This window comes from Liolophura sinensis, chromosome 3 (assembly GCF_032854445.1).
Source record: "Liolophura sinensis isolate JHLJ2023 chromosome 3, CUHK_Ljap_v2, whole genome shotgun sequence".
Taxonomy (NCBI): Eukaryota; Metazoa; Mollusca; class Polyplacophora; order Chitonida; family Chitonidae; genus Liolophura; species Liolophura sinensis.
The window spans coordinates 1,017,131-1,033,503 of record NC_088297.1 but is presented as its reverse complement, the minus strand read 5'-3'; the positions used below and the strand labels follow the sequence as shown (position 1 = coordinate 1,033,503).

Genomic DNA, 16,373 nt, shown 5'->3' with positions numbered 1-16,373 from the left:
GTAATTGTGACCACTTTTTTGGTTGAGTTGTTAGGTATAGTGGGTAATTGTGATCACTTTTTTGGTTGAGTTGTTAGGTATAGTGGGTAATTGTGATCACTTTTTTGGTTCAGTTGTTGGGTATAGTGGGTAATTCTGACCACTTTTATGGTTGAGTTGTTAGGTATAGTGGGTAATTGTGATCACTTTTTGGTTGAGTTGTTAGGTATAGTGGGTAATTGTGATCACTTTTTTGGTTGAGTTGTTGGGTATAGTGGGTAATTGTGACCACTTTTATGGTTGAGTTGTAAGGTATAGTGGGTAATTGTGATCACTTTTTTGGTTGAGTTGTTGGGTATAGTGGGTAATTGTGACCACTTTTTTGGTTGAGTTGTTAGGTATAGTGGGTAATTGTGATCACTTTTTTGGTTGAGTTGTTGGGTATAGTGGGTAATTGTGATCACTTTTTTGGTTCAGTTGTTGGGTATAGTGGGTAATTGTGACCACTTTTTTGGTTGAGTTGTTGGGTATAGTGGGTAATTGTGAACACTTTTTTGTTTTGAGTTGTTGGGTAAAGTAGGCAATTGGGACCACGTCTTGGTAGGTGTTCTTGGGTATGTTGGGTAATTAAAACCCCCTTTTAGTACACATAAATGTTCTTGGGTATTGTGGCCAATTGACACAACCCCTTGGTCGGTGTTCTTGGGTGTGGTCCAATACACGTTGGCACGAGTAATTGTGTGTAGTGGGTAATTGGGATCACCTCTTGGTAGGAGTTCTTGTCTGTGGTGGGTAATTGGGATCACCTCTTGGTAGGAGTTCTTGTCTGTGGTGGGTAATTGGGATCACCTCTTGGTGGGAGTAATTGTGTGTAGTGGGTAATTGGGATCACCTCTTGGTGGGAGTAATTGTGTGTAGTGGGTAATTGGGATCACCTCTTGGTGGGAGTAATTGTGTGTAGTGGGTAATTGGGATCACCTCTTGGTGGGAGTAATTGTGTGTAGTGGGTAATTGGGATCACCTCTTGGTAGGAGTAATTGTGTGTAGTGGGTAATTGGGATCACCTCTTGGTAGGAGTTCTTGTCTGTGGTGCATAATTGGGATCACCTCTTGGTAGGAGTTCTTGTCTGTGGTGTGTAATTGAGATCACCTCTTGGTAGGAGTTCTTGTCTGTGGTGGATAATCGGGATCACCTCTTGGTAGGAGTTCTTTTCTGTGGTGTGTAATTGGGATCACATCTTGGTAGGAGTTCTTGTCTGTGGTGTGCAATTGGGATCACCTCTTGGTAGGAGTTCCTGTCTGTGGTGTGTAATTGGGATGACCTCTTGGTAGGAGTTCTTGTGTCTGGTGGGTAATTGGGACCAGCTGTTGTTAGGGGTTTTTATGTGTGGTGGGTAATTGGAACACCTCTTGATGGGAGTTCTTGTGTGTGGTGGGTAATTGGGGCCATCTCTAGGTAGGAGTTTTTTGGTACCCATCTCTAATCATTATCTGGAGACAAAATTTTTGCTGGAGTCCACATACATCAGTTAAGTCTGACCTGTTGCACTATTTATCGATACACTATGTCTATAAACATGGTGACAATTTAAATGTAAGAATTGGTTTGGAGAAGATGCTAACTTCTACCAACAAATAATCTTTTATTGGACATGGATCACATACTTACTGCAGCGGATTTATGTGTAAGTGCGTGACATTTCTATTATACCAAGCTTTCGTCTCAAATAATTACCCTACATTTTGTTTTCAATTGTCGTTTTCTACTAAAGCAAAAACTGGGCAAATATATTGAATGCTATATATCTACAGACAGCATTTTAAAGATTTTACGTATTTGCCAGAGCTGTTCCACAGCCAATAGACATTGTCCATATCTCTTAAAAGCAAAACCTTATAACTTAAACAATAATAAATATGTCACCTATAATGTTGAGTGTTAGAAATTAAAGCAAATCACAGGATAATTTAGCACAGTTAGGTATTGTTGTCCGCATTAGAAATTATTAAAAACCTTGTAAACTAGAATTATGTTAATTATCTAACCTACAAAACAGTCACGGAAGGCAGTCAAAAATCTAGCACCATTGTACAAGATAACTCTAGTTCATTATTTTATAAAAGATAAAGGGAAAACACTCGTGTACATGATCTCTGATTTATCTATTTATTTCTTTGACTGATACGTTATGCCGTAGTAAAGAATATTTCACTTATACGACGCCGGCCAGCATTAACGTGGGAAGAAACAAGGCAGAGCCCGGGGGAAACCCACGGCCATCCGCGTGTTGCTGACAGACCTTCCTACTTACCGATACACTGAGTGTTTTATATTACAAACTGCCTAACTTACCAAACACTCGGGAAAAGATGAAAAAAAAAAATCCAGCACCCATACATACCATGCATCCAGTGCTTTATATTACAAACCTTACCATATTGTAAGGAAAGTTTAAAAGAATCCGGCGCTCTTGTATAAAATAATGCCATGTTTTATATTAGAAGCAGTTTAACTTACCAAACAGTAGGGAAACGTTCGGGAAAATTCGGCTCTCTTGTACACAATACATTTAGTGCTGTCGTCTGGGCGCTGGCCTAAGTTAACTTGTGACTGTGCGCAAGAGTCAGGCGTTGTGGTGGAAACATGGATTTCTTGCAGCTCTTCTGTAAAAAAAAAAACATTGTTTGGGATATTTGAATTCCAAGACACGTGACAAGATACAAGAGTAGATACTACAAGAGTAGATACTGGGATATATATCAGGGAAGACACCAGAAAAGACAAGAAATGAAACACAAGGAAAGGCACTCGATGGCAGTAAAGAGCAGTAAAGAACAGAAAAAACTTTTAATATCAGTCATAAACAAATCTTGGGAATCCGTAACGATTGTACTGTATGATATGATACAAATTGTCACATGTACTGGCGTTGGGTTGCTGTGAAACGAGGTAACAATGACGAGAGACAGGGTCGTCTGCGGAAGGCATGCACACGGCTGAGCGGTCAACATGTCCAACTCCATCTCTACTCAGCTTCAGAAGGGTCAGCGAACTGACTTGGGGTTCGACAGTCTGGCAAAAAGAAAGCCAGTATGTTTGTAAAAAAAAAGTAGCTCTTAGCACGTTTCTTATCACCATGGCTGGAACGAGCTCGAACGACACAAAGCAAATGTGTGGCGATTGACTTAGTTAACACAGTAAGTACTTTTGTACACAGAAAAGTGAGAAAAGGGCAAACATACACAGGTATAAATCATGCTACAAACTTCTTTAGTCCAACATTTAAATACTTTTACACGTGACTTACAACAGCATCACCAATCGCTGTAATCATTATTATAATATTCTTAAAAATAAAATAAAAAAAATCATAAAATTCACTATTCTACATGTGGAATATCCTTGACTTACCCTGGGGTCCTGATTGATAGTGTTCGTCACGTTTGATCGCCACTCTGTCCCATTCTCCTGATCCCAAGCCCCGCCCCCAACAGTCAGTGGAGGGGACAGTTGACTGTCAATTACAAATAATGTTCAGTGGAAACGGCTAGCAGAGCGCAGAACTTACATAGATACATGTTTGAAAGAAACAATTACAGTAGTCATATACCAGGAATTGATATATGATATATAATATTGATATATGACAAATAATACTGAAGTTCAGATCTGAAAAAAAAATTCGTCGTAATTGATTATCTAGTTTGACGAATGCTCTTCGGAGGGCATCACTGCGTAAACCGTTTTACCCTTGGAGAGTTTCTCTACGTAGATGTAGAGATTATATATTTATGTGTTTTTTATTGGTTGTTATGTTGTATTCGCGAACACTTAGAGTGTGTTTTGCTGAGGCAAAAGCCACGACCATGGGGCGCTGACAGACAATCTAACGTACTGACTATGCTTTTGGGTTTTAAATCGTATAATACTAGGGCAGCAGTTTATAACAGGATAATGTGGGTAAGTTATACAAAAATATGTTTGAGTTCCTCATACTTTGTACAGTTGGAGCTTGTTAACACCCAGAAATCGTTAACCAGAACCCCGTCGCACATCGGACCGGAAATGGACTCCCCGGACCATATCCTAACGTGCCAAGGCCAGTCTCCGATCAGAGGTGTTGGACTTCCTCCAGTTGGCAGCCGACGAGGGCTTCCCATTCCACAACCTGTACAAATAAAGCATGTCGCGATAAACACGAGTATAGTGACGGATGAAAAGTCTGATCTCCAAAGATGATATCAGCTAAACTTGGTCATTTGGAGCCTTTCTATAGGCAGGCCCATTGGTATCGTTTATTCTCTTTGTCAGACCGAAAAGTATTCTGGGTAATGTCGTCATTGCTGTTTTACTGATACCACAGACTCTCCGTTATCTGTTACTGTGAGATGATCTATTTCGTACATGAGACTACCTTCTAATGTAACAGAAATTAAACACGTATTTCAAAACATAACTTGTGAATACATTATGCTATAGATGTTGATATACCTTAATGTAAGGCCAAAAAATAACGTAATATTTTGTGCAATATTTTTGTAAATAGTGACATCGTTTGGAGTAAGAATGATAGGTTGTAATAACGCAAATTTGACAACAAAAGTATAGGCCAGGTAATTTTAACGGAAAGTCTGTTCTCTAAGTGATACTGGCATTGAAACATATTTTTCTGTTAAATATAACATACTTATTTATTAACTGAATATAAAGGTTCTATTAGATTAACAGGATACTATGTTGAAAATGACGCAGTATTACATGTATTTTATAATAACAGAAAATATTCTAACATCAGTTAGACAACAGGCTTTCTGATAAATTTAACAGATCAATTTTTTACTTTACATTGCGCTTTAACGGTGGATAAATTAAAGAGATACACCCGTGTCGTCACGTGTACAGTTGTAAGCTAAGGTTTTCTCATCGAATGGCGAGACCTTTCTTGTTCCTCTTCGATCATGCGTATAATGTTCACCAAGAATAAAAGTTCTGGTTTACCCCTTTACTGATTGTATTCCATCTATAGAAATGCACACATTTGTGTGTTGACATATGAACAAAAGTGAAATAAATAAATATCTTCCTTGTAAACATGTATGTACATATCTATGCTGTGTTTTAGCGTCGCTCTTAATGTTAAACCCTATGACAACTAGGCGTCAATACGTGTGTACATATACCGTGTCCTCTTGTGGCAGGGCGAGTCCATGCCGCCAAAGTGCTGTCCCACTAAAGCAGCATGCTGAAGACACCAGATATGACACCCAACTCAGTCAGAGTACAGTGGCACCGAGTTATTCTTGCTTCCTTACTATAACTTCTCCGTGCTGAGCACCAAGCGACACAGCAACAAGTACGATTTTTGCACCAATGGTGTGACATATAACTGACACGTCCCCGCAGGAGCTCATCTTGTTTTATAGGCGATTTTATAAGTATTAACATAGATTACTTACCCTTGGACTGGCAGGTTACTCGCAGGTTCCCACAATCACTGGAAATACATATTTTGCTGATGAAAAAGCAGCATTTCATGGACGGTAAAACGTAAATCAACATTAATGTTTAGTTGCGCATGACTCAACTAATAATAATTTAAGTAAAAATGATCAGTGGGCTGAGCGGTGGTTGGTTAGTTTTTTCCCACAAAAAAACACATTCCTCCTTGTCTTCAGGCGCAGATCTAGTTGATCGCTTAGCTATGACTTTGGCGACTCAATCATTGTGCCGTGCTAGACTCACAAACAGCACTAAATAGTCAGAGAACATAGAACGATCATATCGACCAGTTTCTTTCTACTGCACAAATCTGTTATTCGACGACTTAATTGTGAACTGGCGAGAAAGTGTCTTGATATCATGTATAAAATTTTCATACATCCTAGCATAGAATATACAACATTTGACAGAAAGTGATATAAACTGACTGGAAAAAAATTAGAGGTATGCAATTTGAGTAAAAACCGGTCTAATATAAAGCGCTCCTCCAGAGTTATTATATGAAGAATCTGGACTATTCCAGCTTCATACACATAGTAACATACATCGCCTTCCTACTTTCCAGTAATTAGTAAATAGATATTGTCCAAGCAATGCTTGAACGTAACGCGTTTCAAAGTAGGATCCCACTGCATTTAACAAGAACAGAATTATTCAAAAGTCAGCTTTCCCAGCATTGCGTCTTGACTGGAATAAGTGACCTAATGACATAAAATTAATTCAAGATTCAATTATCTTTAGTTGAAAGATTAAAACTTACTTTACAAAAATTCAGTCAAAGTGGTACTGTATTGGAGAAAGGCATTTTAATATATTCACATGGCAACTGCAGAATGGATGTAGATCATTTGAACAGCGATCTCTTCCTTAATCATATCTTAGATTCCACAGCATGTCAATGTGGGAAATCTGCTAACTCAGCTGATCACTTGTTGATGCATAGGCCATTGCTTAGTGGTCGTTGGGAAGTGGTGATGGAGACAAGAAGTGCATGGATCTGATGAAAAGTCTAACACTTCTCTGTTATTATATGGGCAACATGATGACAGCATGAAGATTCACGAAGCGATTGTTTTGAATGTTTGCACAATGTTCATAGACACGATTTAAGCGATGTGTGTAACATTTGTACTTTGTACAGGCATACAGGCATACAGGCATTCATATGCACACGAAGCATATTCTTCTATTTTCTTCGGTCTCTAACATTTTGTGATGTATCCTCGTATTTTCTTCCTCTCTATTGCGCAGGAAACGTTTGCTAAACGGCTGATGCATGAAGGGTTCTAAACGCGGTTGCGTTGAAACAGGCTTAAAAATTTACGACATCGGAAGGTTTTTTAAAAGGACAGCAATGTCTTTGATAGTAATTGTTCTATAGTTGCTTGGAAATATGAAAACAGTAAGTGGGTTCTTAACTGCATAGCAACAATGATCAACGAAATAGTGACCTTTAAATACGGAGTTTTGCTTTCAAGGTATAGCCCGTTCTTGTTGCAGCCGTTCACCATTAGATTTCCCATGATTCAGTTTACAATTTCCACCCACGAGGTTGGCATATTTCTCCAAATTGTGGCGCGAGTTTCTACAGATGACGTAACACGTCTACTGTGCAGTGGAGACTAGATATAGGGAAGTTGCATGCTTCTAGATAATGGATTTTTGTTTTGTACTTACTTTTGCTCCGTGATACCGAAAAAATTTGTTTAAAACAATGATGTTCAAAAAGAAATTCGTCACACGACGTCTTACATCAGAAGAAAATACCTAAGAGATTACATGATAGGGTCTGAGTAGTACATGGATCAGAAGGCCGGAATACTGTCCAGTGCACACGACGGAGCAATGGATGAACTGGTGATTTTGAGGGAGGAGGGAAGGAAGGAATGTCTGTATGCCTATGGTTCGATTATCTAAACACCAGTATATCAGATCGCCTTCATACATCATGGTGAATTGCTGAGCATACAGGCAAACTGATTCTGATTAGAGCCTTCCTCCCTATAGTGATAGATGGCTATGATCTTTGTAGAAGTACCATACTTGCTGTCATCCAACAAAAACTTTGGAAATGTGGAAGTACCATACCTGCTGTCTTTCAACAAGAACCCTGGAAGTGTGGAATTACCATACCTGCTGTCTTTCAGCAAGAACCCTGGAAGTGTGGAAGTACCATACCTGCTGTCTTCCAACAGGACAGACAGACTGGAAGTGTGGAAGTACCATACTTGCTGTCTTCCAAAAGGACAGACAGACTGGAGGTGTGGAAGTACAATACCTGCTGTCTTCCAACAAGACAGACAGACTGGAAGTGTGGAAATACCATACTTGCTGTCTTCCAACAGGACAGACAGACTGGAAGTGTGGAAGTACCACACCTGCTGTCATCCAACAAGAACCCAGAACGTGTAGAAGTACCATACCTGCTGTTTTCCAACAAGAATCCAGGAAGCGTGCTGGCGTTAGTATAAGAAGGGGAGGCAATCCACGCACTGCCTGACACCTGCTGAGTGGAGATGTCTGAGGCTGATCTAAAAACAACAGAAACCGAGAGAACATTTGTCAGCCGAATGACGCTACCATCCATCACCATGCTAGCGCTGAACAGCAGCCTCTCCCAAATGCGGTCGCACGTGCTGGAAAGGTCTGCCTGCAACCTGGATAGTTGACGGTTTCCCCGGGTCTATTACCCCAGGCCACCGTTGTATAATTGAGTTCAGCGTAATATACCAATCAAATAAATAAATAAATCAAATAAATTACCCTCCTTTACAGTACAGAATCATATGTTTAGTGTGGTTTGGTAAGCTCTAATATTTATTTATTTATCTGACTGGTGTTTTACGTCTAACCCAAGAATATTTCACTTATACGACGGCAGCTAGCATTTTTGTTTTAGAGGGTGGCGGGGGGGGGGGGGAAACTGGGCAAAATCCGCGAAAAACCCAAGACAATCCGCAGGTTGCTGGCAGACCTTACCACGTACACCCGGAGAGGAAGCCAATATGAGCTGGACTTGAACCCACAGCGACCGCATTGGTTAGAGGCTCCCGGGTCATTCCGCCACTCTGGCGTGTTAACCCCACAGCCCACTGGAGCCCCTTAATAACTTTGGGGTAGAATAAAGGCGTACCAAATGGAAAAGTAAGAAAGAGGGCAATGCCTTTGTGAAAATGCAACAGTATGTTGTCTCGGGTGCATGTGGTTAAGCAGTTGATAGATTCTGAACCTGTACTTTGCTTCCATTGATGGCAAAACCACACCTTTCCCAGATGTAACACATAAGGACAACAGTTGATTTTGATAGATGTTCTCTTGTGAAACCCCATGCAACAGGTGATGATTTTGCTGATTATACAAGAGACAATGTTAATGAATATCTACCCATAAGATGCCATTCTGCACACGACGTCTGCTAGAGCGCCAGCATGTTCCTCAGATATACACAGAGGCCTCCACTCTGATTCATGGAGGGCCTCCACATCGAAAGCTGCGGTCAGCCGAACTGAGAAAGCAAAAATTCAGTACCTGTAGTTTTAAACGTTTGTATATCACCCATCACTTTCTCTGTCTCTCCTTCAAAATTGAGAACATTGCCTGTTTATAGAAATCTCTCGGTTCTACGCACAGAATATGCGTTGTTCCTCTCTTTTAGTTGAACCGAATTGCAATGCTATAATTCAGGGAAACACAATTCAGCTCTCGGCGTGAGAGCTGCAAAGGAATTTCTATTAAACAAAAATACAACCAAACAAAAATAATATTAGAAGTATTGTCAATCAAAAGATCGGTATGGTTTATATCATCAAAGAGGCATCAAACTGCAGATTATTGTCTTCATCCTACACTTCTTCTAGTCGAAGAACTAAATATAACTGGGACTATACTATACATAAATCTCTTTCTATAGTCTATTTCTTTTAAAGAGTCGCCTATATTCAGCTGTCTGTGAACTCAGTCATGCTCGCTACCAAAATTGCCTTTCGTGCAGAACACAAGCTCTACACATGGATATGTTGGAAGTTCATTGTAGAAACAATCAAATTAGAACACTTTTTTTCTAATTCATAATGTTAAACTACATAAGCTCAGTTTCGACTGAAACTATTATTCATAAGCCAGTGGCGTGATGGACAATGGGCGTGGAGTGTAATTTGTTCTACAGTATGTATGCCAACATGCAGTTAGAACAAACTCTGCGTAGTAACACAGCCTGCACTGCAATATCTGCGAACAAGCTACTTTGTCTTATGACAAAATTTCCTTTAACATCCAACTTTAAAACTATACCTCCGTGAGATTATATACTACAACAGATAATGTTAAATTCATGTACTAAGGTTATATTATAATAATACGTGTAAAAAGTTTCAAATATGGCGGTGTCATATTGCTTACCACAATTTCTCTCATCTTCGTCATTTTTGCAATCCGGGATTCCGTCGCACTGTCGATGTCCCGACAAGCAGGTGAGGTCCTGGCACACGAAATCACCACTCGAACAAGAGGGAACTGTAACAAATGATGTTAGAACATTAATGTTTTTATTAAGGACATGCATTATTATTTTCAATCTAAATGGACAATTACTTGTTTAGTTATATATTTTACTATGCATTTGGTGCTTTACGCCGTATGCCTACTCCCAAACACAATTGCAAACATGCGCAATACTTGGACAGGTAGATAGAAAGTTGTGGTTAAGTATTTGTGATGCTAAATAAGCAAAAGGTTGAGATACTGTGATTTTTTTGTCTGAACATATCTAAAGTCTCTTCTTGATGATCCAGACCTCTGCGCAGTGAGTGGGAGACGCCAAGGCCGGCAACTCTTACCACAGGACGTCTCATCTTCGCCACCAGGGCAGTCCAAATCTCCGTCACAGATGAAGTCCGAATAAATACAGGTCTTCTTGTCCGCACACAATGTCTGACTAGATTGACATTCTAAACAAAGAGAACAAAAATATGTCCAGATGATGCTCAGGTTGTTTTTAGCGATTTCAAGTCAACACACACACACGAAACAGGTGTAAATTCAGCTTAACTGTTACACCAAAGCTCTTATACAGCATGAAACATCAATTCTTGTCTCAACACCGTGAATTTAGTCACCTACGAGACTTTCAAAATATCTGTATAAAATCGGCTAGCGGTGACAGTCTTGTAGAGCGCGGAGAGACAGGCGCATGCGCTGTAAGAAACAAGGGACTAGACATTTATTACGCTGACATAATACATTGTGGAATCCATTAGCTGTCATGTTATCTACGAAACAATTATATACAAACAGTCGTGTTACAGTGGCAATATCCAATCTGTATTTTCATTCATTGATATAAGCTTACCTGTGCGGCATTCCACGGACACGTCTTCGTAGTGGTTACAGTCATGAATGCCGAGTTTGTGGGAGCAGTTAAAGAAAGGGACAAACCCGTTCAGGCATTTTACTTCATCCAACCAAATAGGTCCGCTGCCAGGTATTGTACTAGACATGAAATCGCCATCACTTGAAGAAAATACAACAATTCATTAACTGATATCAGATACTTGTAAGGATGGGTTCGTTGACGCGAGGTACTCTATGAAAAGCTCGGTTAGACAAATAGCGGAAGTTTAGAGAAAACCATAGGCACAGCTAATTGACTCCAGTGTTAGAGAGACAGTATTCTCTTGATGAGTTCTTTGTTCAATTTTCTGACTGACCGATTCATTGCTCTCTAAAAGCTTCTGTGTACAATAAACAGAGTCTAGTGCGGAAAAATTAACATGCGTGGTCTTTGCCCACAGTCCGCAACTAAACAGGGACCAGTCATTATTTTCCCAAAATTATCTCTTATACACAAACACCACTTGGCAAGCCTTACAAATGGATGTTAAAAGTTTTAGCATGCAAGTGAAACCGTTTAGTGAACTGCTGGAGACAGTATCCTATTAGCACACCTTTAGCGCGAATGGAATTCGGTGTATTTTAGGGTGTAAAGTCTTGTTGCGTTGTCAGCCTGCCATTTTAGTATACAGGTGCATGTTTCGTATCAAAATTGTCTAAGCGTTTGGTGGGCATGAATTGTAATGATGAAAATTTGAAATTCTGGTCGAGAGGACACAAGGGGACAGGTGTTGATGCGGCTGTGAGTGGCGTTTCCCTGACGTTACTGGGCACCGCTCTCAGCTACTGGCAGAGAAACATCCAGGTTTTGATAGTCAACCCATGTCAAGAATGTTATGGCTGCCTTCTCACAGGTTGGGCCAGGTATCCACCAAAGCTTATTTACCACGGAATGGTTGGAGTCGAGTTACAACGCTAAACGTTAACATTGTCGCTTATCGAAATTTAATATTGGTCTAAGGCCTGTTAACTGGTGCTTTACGCCAAAATTAACATGCCGTACGCAAACATTTCATACTCAGTACATAAACGACATTTGGCAACTTTGAAATATGTCTTACGTGTATCCAAGTTGTCTGCAGATAGAATCAGCCGTGAAGTTGGTCATATCATCGTCACACACAGTCCCCCACTGCCCGTCATAGAAGACCTCGACTCTACCGGAAGTGTCCGTGCCGTCTGCTAGTCTGATCTGAGAAACAGGGGGAATGGCTTCTGGAACTGATAACGAAAAGCTGTCTACATTTCCATTCGTTCAATGCACATGTTTCGAAATAGGACACTGAGATACAAGTGATGTCCTTATCCGGCATGTCGTCATCGCATTAAGGAACGGTAAAGCTAGTATCTAAATCAGTATATATTCATTTATTATTTGTTTGGCGGTTAACGCCGCACTCAAGAACATTTCACTTATACGACGGCGGCCAGCATTATGGTAAATCAGTATATATAAAATAGAGTACTGACTGAACAAGATTAGATTGATCTGTTGAATTAATCTCCTGGATGGGTTTTGGGTGTCAAATATTGCAAACATAATTATATTCTGACGGTAGTCCGTGCAGTAAAGTGGTGACGTCATTTATGTCAGCTGACGTAATGAAACAACCGGAAAACAACATACATATGTGTGGCTATTAGACTGTAACGTGCATACATATTTGTGGCTATCAGACTGTTACGTGCACACATATGTGTGACTATCAAACTGTAACGTGCATGCAAAAATTTCACTGAATCTGACTTATCCACAAGGGCCGTGGCACAAAGACTTACTCACAGAAGCTTGCGCAAATGTCCTTTATTTTAGGATGATGCAGTTTCTTAATGGCCGATTACGTCAGAGGAGCGATTTGTCTGTAGGCTAAAGGTTTCCATGACCCTGATTGGTGCGATTAGCTACACCGACTGTATGACATCTGAGATCGTAAAATGACGGAAATTATCGAACATGCCGAGTGTCGTAGCTTGTGCTACCCCTATAAGTGTTCCATTCAATCCTGTTACAGTTTCTAATCCCTCTGCAAAGCACGTCGGCATACTAGTGTTAGTATTTATATATTTACTTATTTCCTGGTTATTGTTCGTATTTAGTGATATCGAGTAGTTCTTTCCTTGACTTGTAAAAAAAAAATTATCACAAGTAACAAAATTCTGGGGTTTAATTCTTCATAGACCAAATTATATGTGTTGTGTCCTTTCCTTTGGTATATGTTGCAACATTTGAATGCAAAGCGTTAGTAAGGGTTATAGTTGTCTAGATGAAACAGATCCATTCCATTATACGTGACAATAACCGGGGAATCAGTTGTGAAGATGTACACTAATGGTCACAAAAAGCGGTGAATCAGCCGTAAAGACGTATGTTTATGGTCACAAAAACTGGTGAATCACTCTTGAAGACGTACGCTTATCGTCACAAAAACCGGCGAATCAGTCGTGAAGATGTACTCCTAGCCTCACAAAAACCGGCAAATCAGTCGGGAAGATGTAGGCTTAGCCTCACAAAAACCGGTGAATCTTTCGTGAACTTGTACGCTTAGCCTCACGAAAACCGGTAAACCAGTCGTGAACACGTACGCTTAGCCTCACAAAAACCGGTGAATCAGTCGTGAACACGTACGCTTAGCCTCACAAAAACCGGTGAATCAGTCGTGAACACGTACGCTTAGCTTCACGAAAACCAGTAAATCAGTCGTGAACACGTACGCTTAGCCTCACAAAAACCAGCGAATCAGTCGTGAAGATGTACGCCTAGCCACACAAAAACCGGCAAATCAGTCGTGAAGATGTACGCTTAGCCACACAAAAACCAGTCGTGAACACGTACGCTTAGCCGTATCATTAACAGAACATGTTTATAAAGTAGCACAGCGTGTGCAAATACTAAGTAAAGAGGGTCTACTACACTGTAACAGATAAATGTCCATAGTATTCGTAAAGATCATCCAAAGTTAAGAATAAAGGAACCAAGCTTGTGTAGTAATGCCTTGGCGTTCTTTTCTTCAAGATATATCAAGAATTTTAAACAAGATGTTACACGCCTATTTCAGCGAACAAGATTAAAATTGATAAGATCTCTTCAAAAATATTGAAAATATTGACATAAATTCTAATATACAGAACTGCACAAAGTGAATATACACATACGGTTTTTATAAGTAGCTACCTGTATCCCTGATACATTCCACGGCCACAGTCTCAGAAGAGTTGCAATCGGCAGTGTACCAAGGATCGTGTTCGCATTCATGAAGATAGGTCTCATTGCCGATACACCGCAGACCACTAAGCCAAGGAAACTGGGTAATGGTCAAACCGTACAAATCCTCGGAACGTAGAGATCTAACCGCACCGCTAGGGGAAGAGAAAACATAATTCTATATTAGTTTTAATATAGTTATGTGGATAATAGAGATTTTGGGAACCGTTAGGCCTAGCCGTTCAGGCATTTATTTTCTAATTATACATGTATATATGTGCAAATAAATTGTTTTACTCCTCTGTGTGAAGATTTGGTTTAATCATACAATTGTGAAAAACCATGTTTTTTCCGCGAACATTTTACATGCACAAATATTTTGAACATGTTCTAAAATATCTTCTCTTACGTGAAAACGGTCGGAAGACCCTGGGATCAATCCAGGCTTAGGTCATACTCTCTCAAAATGATACTCGCTGCCGCCTCGCTTGGCGCACTGAGAGGTCAGAGCTAGGAAAACATGACTGATTGCCACGGGGTTAGTATTGTGTGACTGAGTGGTTTGTCATGTTTGATATCTTCGGCATAACACTTCAATGGCGGCAGCACTTTGACGGCATGGACTCGCCCTGCTTCAATAAGACACATTTTATGTAAATACACGTATTGGGTCCAAAGAACCAAATGCGAATGTTTTTTGTCGCTCCACAGAGTTCTTGGACCTGCAGCCACGCGCTAACACTGTATATAGCCTACTAAAGCGAATCGTCACTGGCATGCGCTGTACATTCGGCACTGTTGATTCTTCTCAACTGACGCCACCAGAGGGCCGTTAAGGTCGAGCGAGAGTACCAACAGGCAACACTAACTGTTAGATTTGACCCCTTTTCTAGATACTTTTATTCCCAACTTATTCAGCTGTAATCAAATCGTTTGTATTTTATTACATATATACCAACAGGTTCCATAGAGAACCAATTATGAAAGTAAAGACCAATGCAGTTCTATGGAGAACCATGAAGAACCAAGATTTCTGAGAGTGTACATAGACCTAGATCTCCTTAGGTATAACTAATAAATATCAAGACGGACCGTCAAGCAGATCATGTCGACGTTTAAGTTGAACAGTGCGGACACATCAGCAGGAATATTGCAAATTATAACACATTTAACGAATTTATTCCGGTGTTTTGTTAAACACAAAATTAGTGTTTCGATGTAAAAACCACTGTCTGGTAGCTAAAGTGTACAACTTTAAGCGGGAGGCCCAATTGCTTGTTCCACAGCGTAAGGTTTATTTATCTATTTATTTGATTGATGTTTTACGCCGTACTCAAGAATATTTCACTTATACGACGGCGGCCAGCAATATGGTGGGGGGGAAACCGGGCAGAGCCCGGGGGAAACCCGCGATGCAGGTAGCTGGCAGACGTTCCCACTTACGGCCGGAGAGGAAGCCAGTATGAGCTGGACTTGAACTCATAGCGACCGCATTGCTGAGAGGCTTCTGGGTTATTACGCGTCGCTAGCGCACTAATCAACTGAGCCACTGAGGGCCCGTCACAGCGTATGGTTGTAGGCCTATTACCATATGCCTAGCTGTTAGCCTCTTGTAAGGCTTGTAAAGGTGTCCGCGTTGATTTATTTACTGGTGTTTTTCATTGAACTCAAGAATATGTCACTTATACGACGGTAGCCAGCATTATTATGGGAGGGAACCGGGCAGAGCCCAGGGGGAAAGCTAGGACAATCCACAGGAAAAGGAAGCTAGCACGAGCTGATCTTGAACTCAAAGCAATCGCATTAGTCAGAGGGTCCTGGGTCATTGCGCCACATAACCACTTCGGTCATGGAGGCCGCTTGTCCGCATTGAGGTTTATCCAGTATAATGGGCGTCCCTGAGGCCTATACAGTACGTATCAAACATATACATCTATGTACAGGGTTCTCCACTCCAAGTTCACCTACATCCTTTAATATTCTACACTGGTATTTTACATGTTATACTGGTTGATGTTTAAATGCAGGTTAACATTTTACAGATAGTACTGGTTGCTGTTTACCTGTAGCTTAACACTCTACATGTACAGATAGCACTGGTTGTTGATTACCTGTAGCCTAACATTCTATATGTACAGAAAGCATTCCTTTTTGTTTACAGGTGGTTTAACATTCTTCGTGTACAGATACTACTGGTTGTTAATTGCCTGTGGCTTAACATTCTACATGTACAGATAGTGCTGGTTGTTGTTTACCTGTGGCTTAACATTGTACGTGTACAGAAAGGACTGGTGACTGTTTACC

General features: G+C 40.4%; 1 protein-coding gene across 1 annotated transcript in view; it reads right to left on the bottom strand.

Moving 5' to 3' along the window:
- The window catches only part of LOC135463936 (scavenger receptor cysteine-rich type 1 protein M160-like), a 60,831-nt gene that overhangs the window by 34,980 nt on the left and 9,478 nt on the right, over positions 1-16,373 (bottom strand). Inside the window, exons 6-17 of the mRNA XM_064741399.1 lie at positions 14,040-14,224; positions 11,929-12,088; positions 10,827-10,987; positions 10,315-10,425; positions 9,878-9,991; positions 8,864-8,984; positions 7,903-8,010; positions 5,437-5,474; positions 3,977-4,148; positions 3,392-3,494; positions 2,905-3,052; positions 2,498-2,643 (exon numbers count right to left, since the gene is read on the bottom strand). Coding sequence (XP_064597469.1) covers positions 2,498-2,643; positions 2,905-3,052; positions 3,392-3,494; positions 3,977-4,148; positions 5,437-5,474; positions 7,903-8,010; positions 8,864-8,984; positions 9,878-9,991; positions 10,315-10,425; positions 10,827-10,987; positions 11,929-12,088; positions 14,040-14,224 — 1,567 coding nt within the window. The remainder of the gene's footprint in view (positions 1-2,497; positions 2,644-2,904; positions 3,053-3,391; positions 3,495-3,976; positions 4,149-5,436; positions 5,475-7,902; positions 8,011-8,863; positions 8,985-9,877; positions 9,992-10,314; positions 10,426-10,826; positions 10,988-11,928; positions 12,089-14,039; positions 14,225-16,373) is intronic.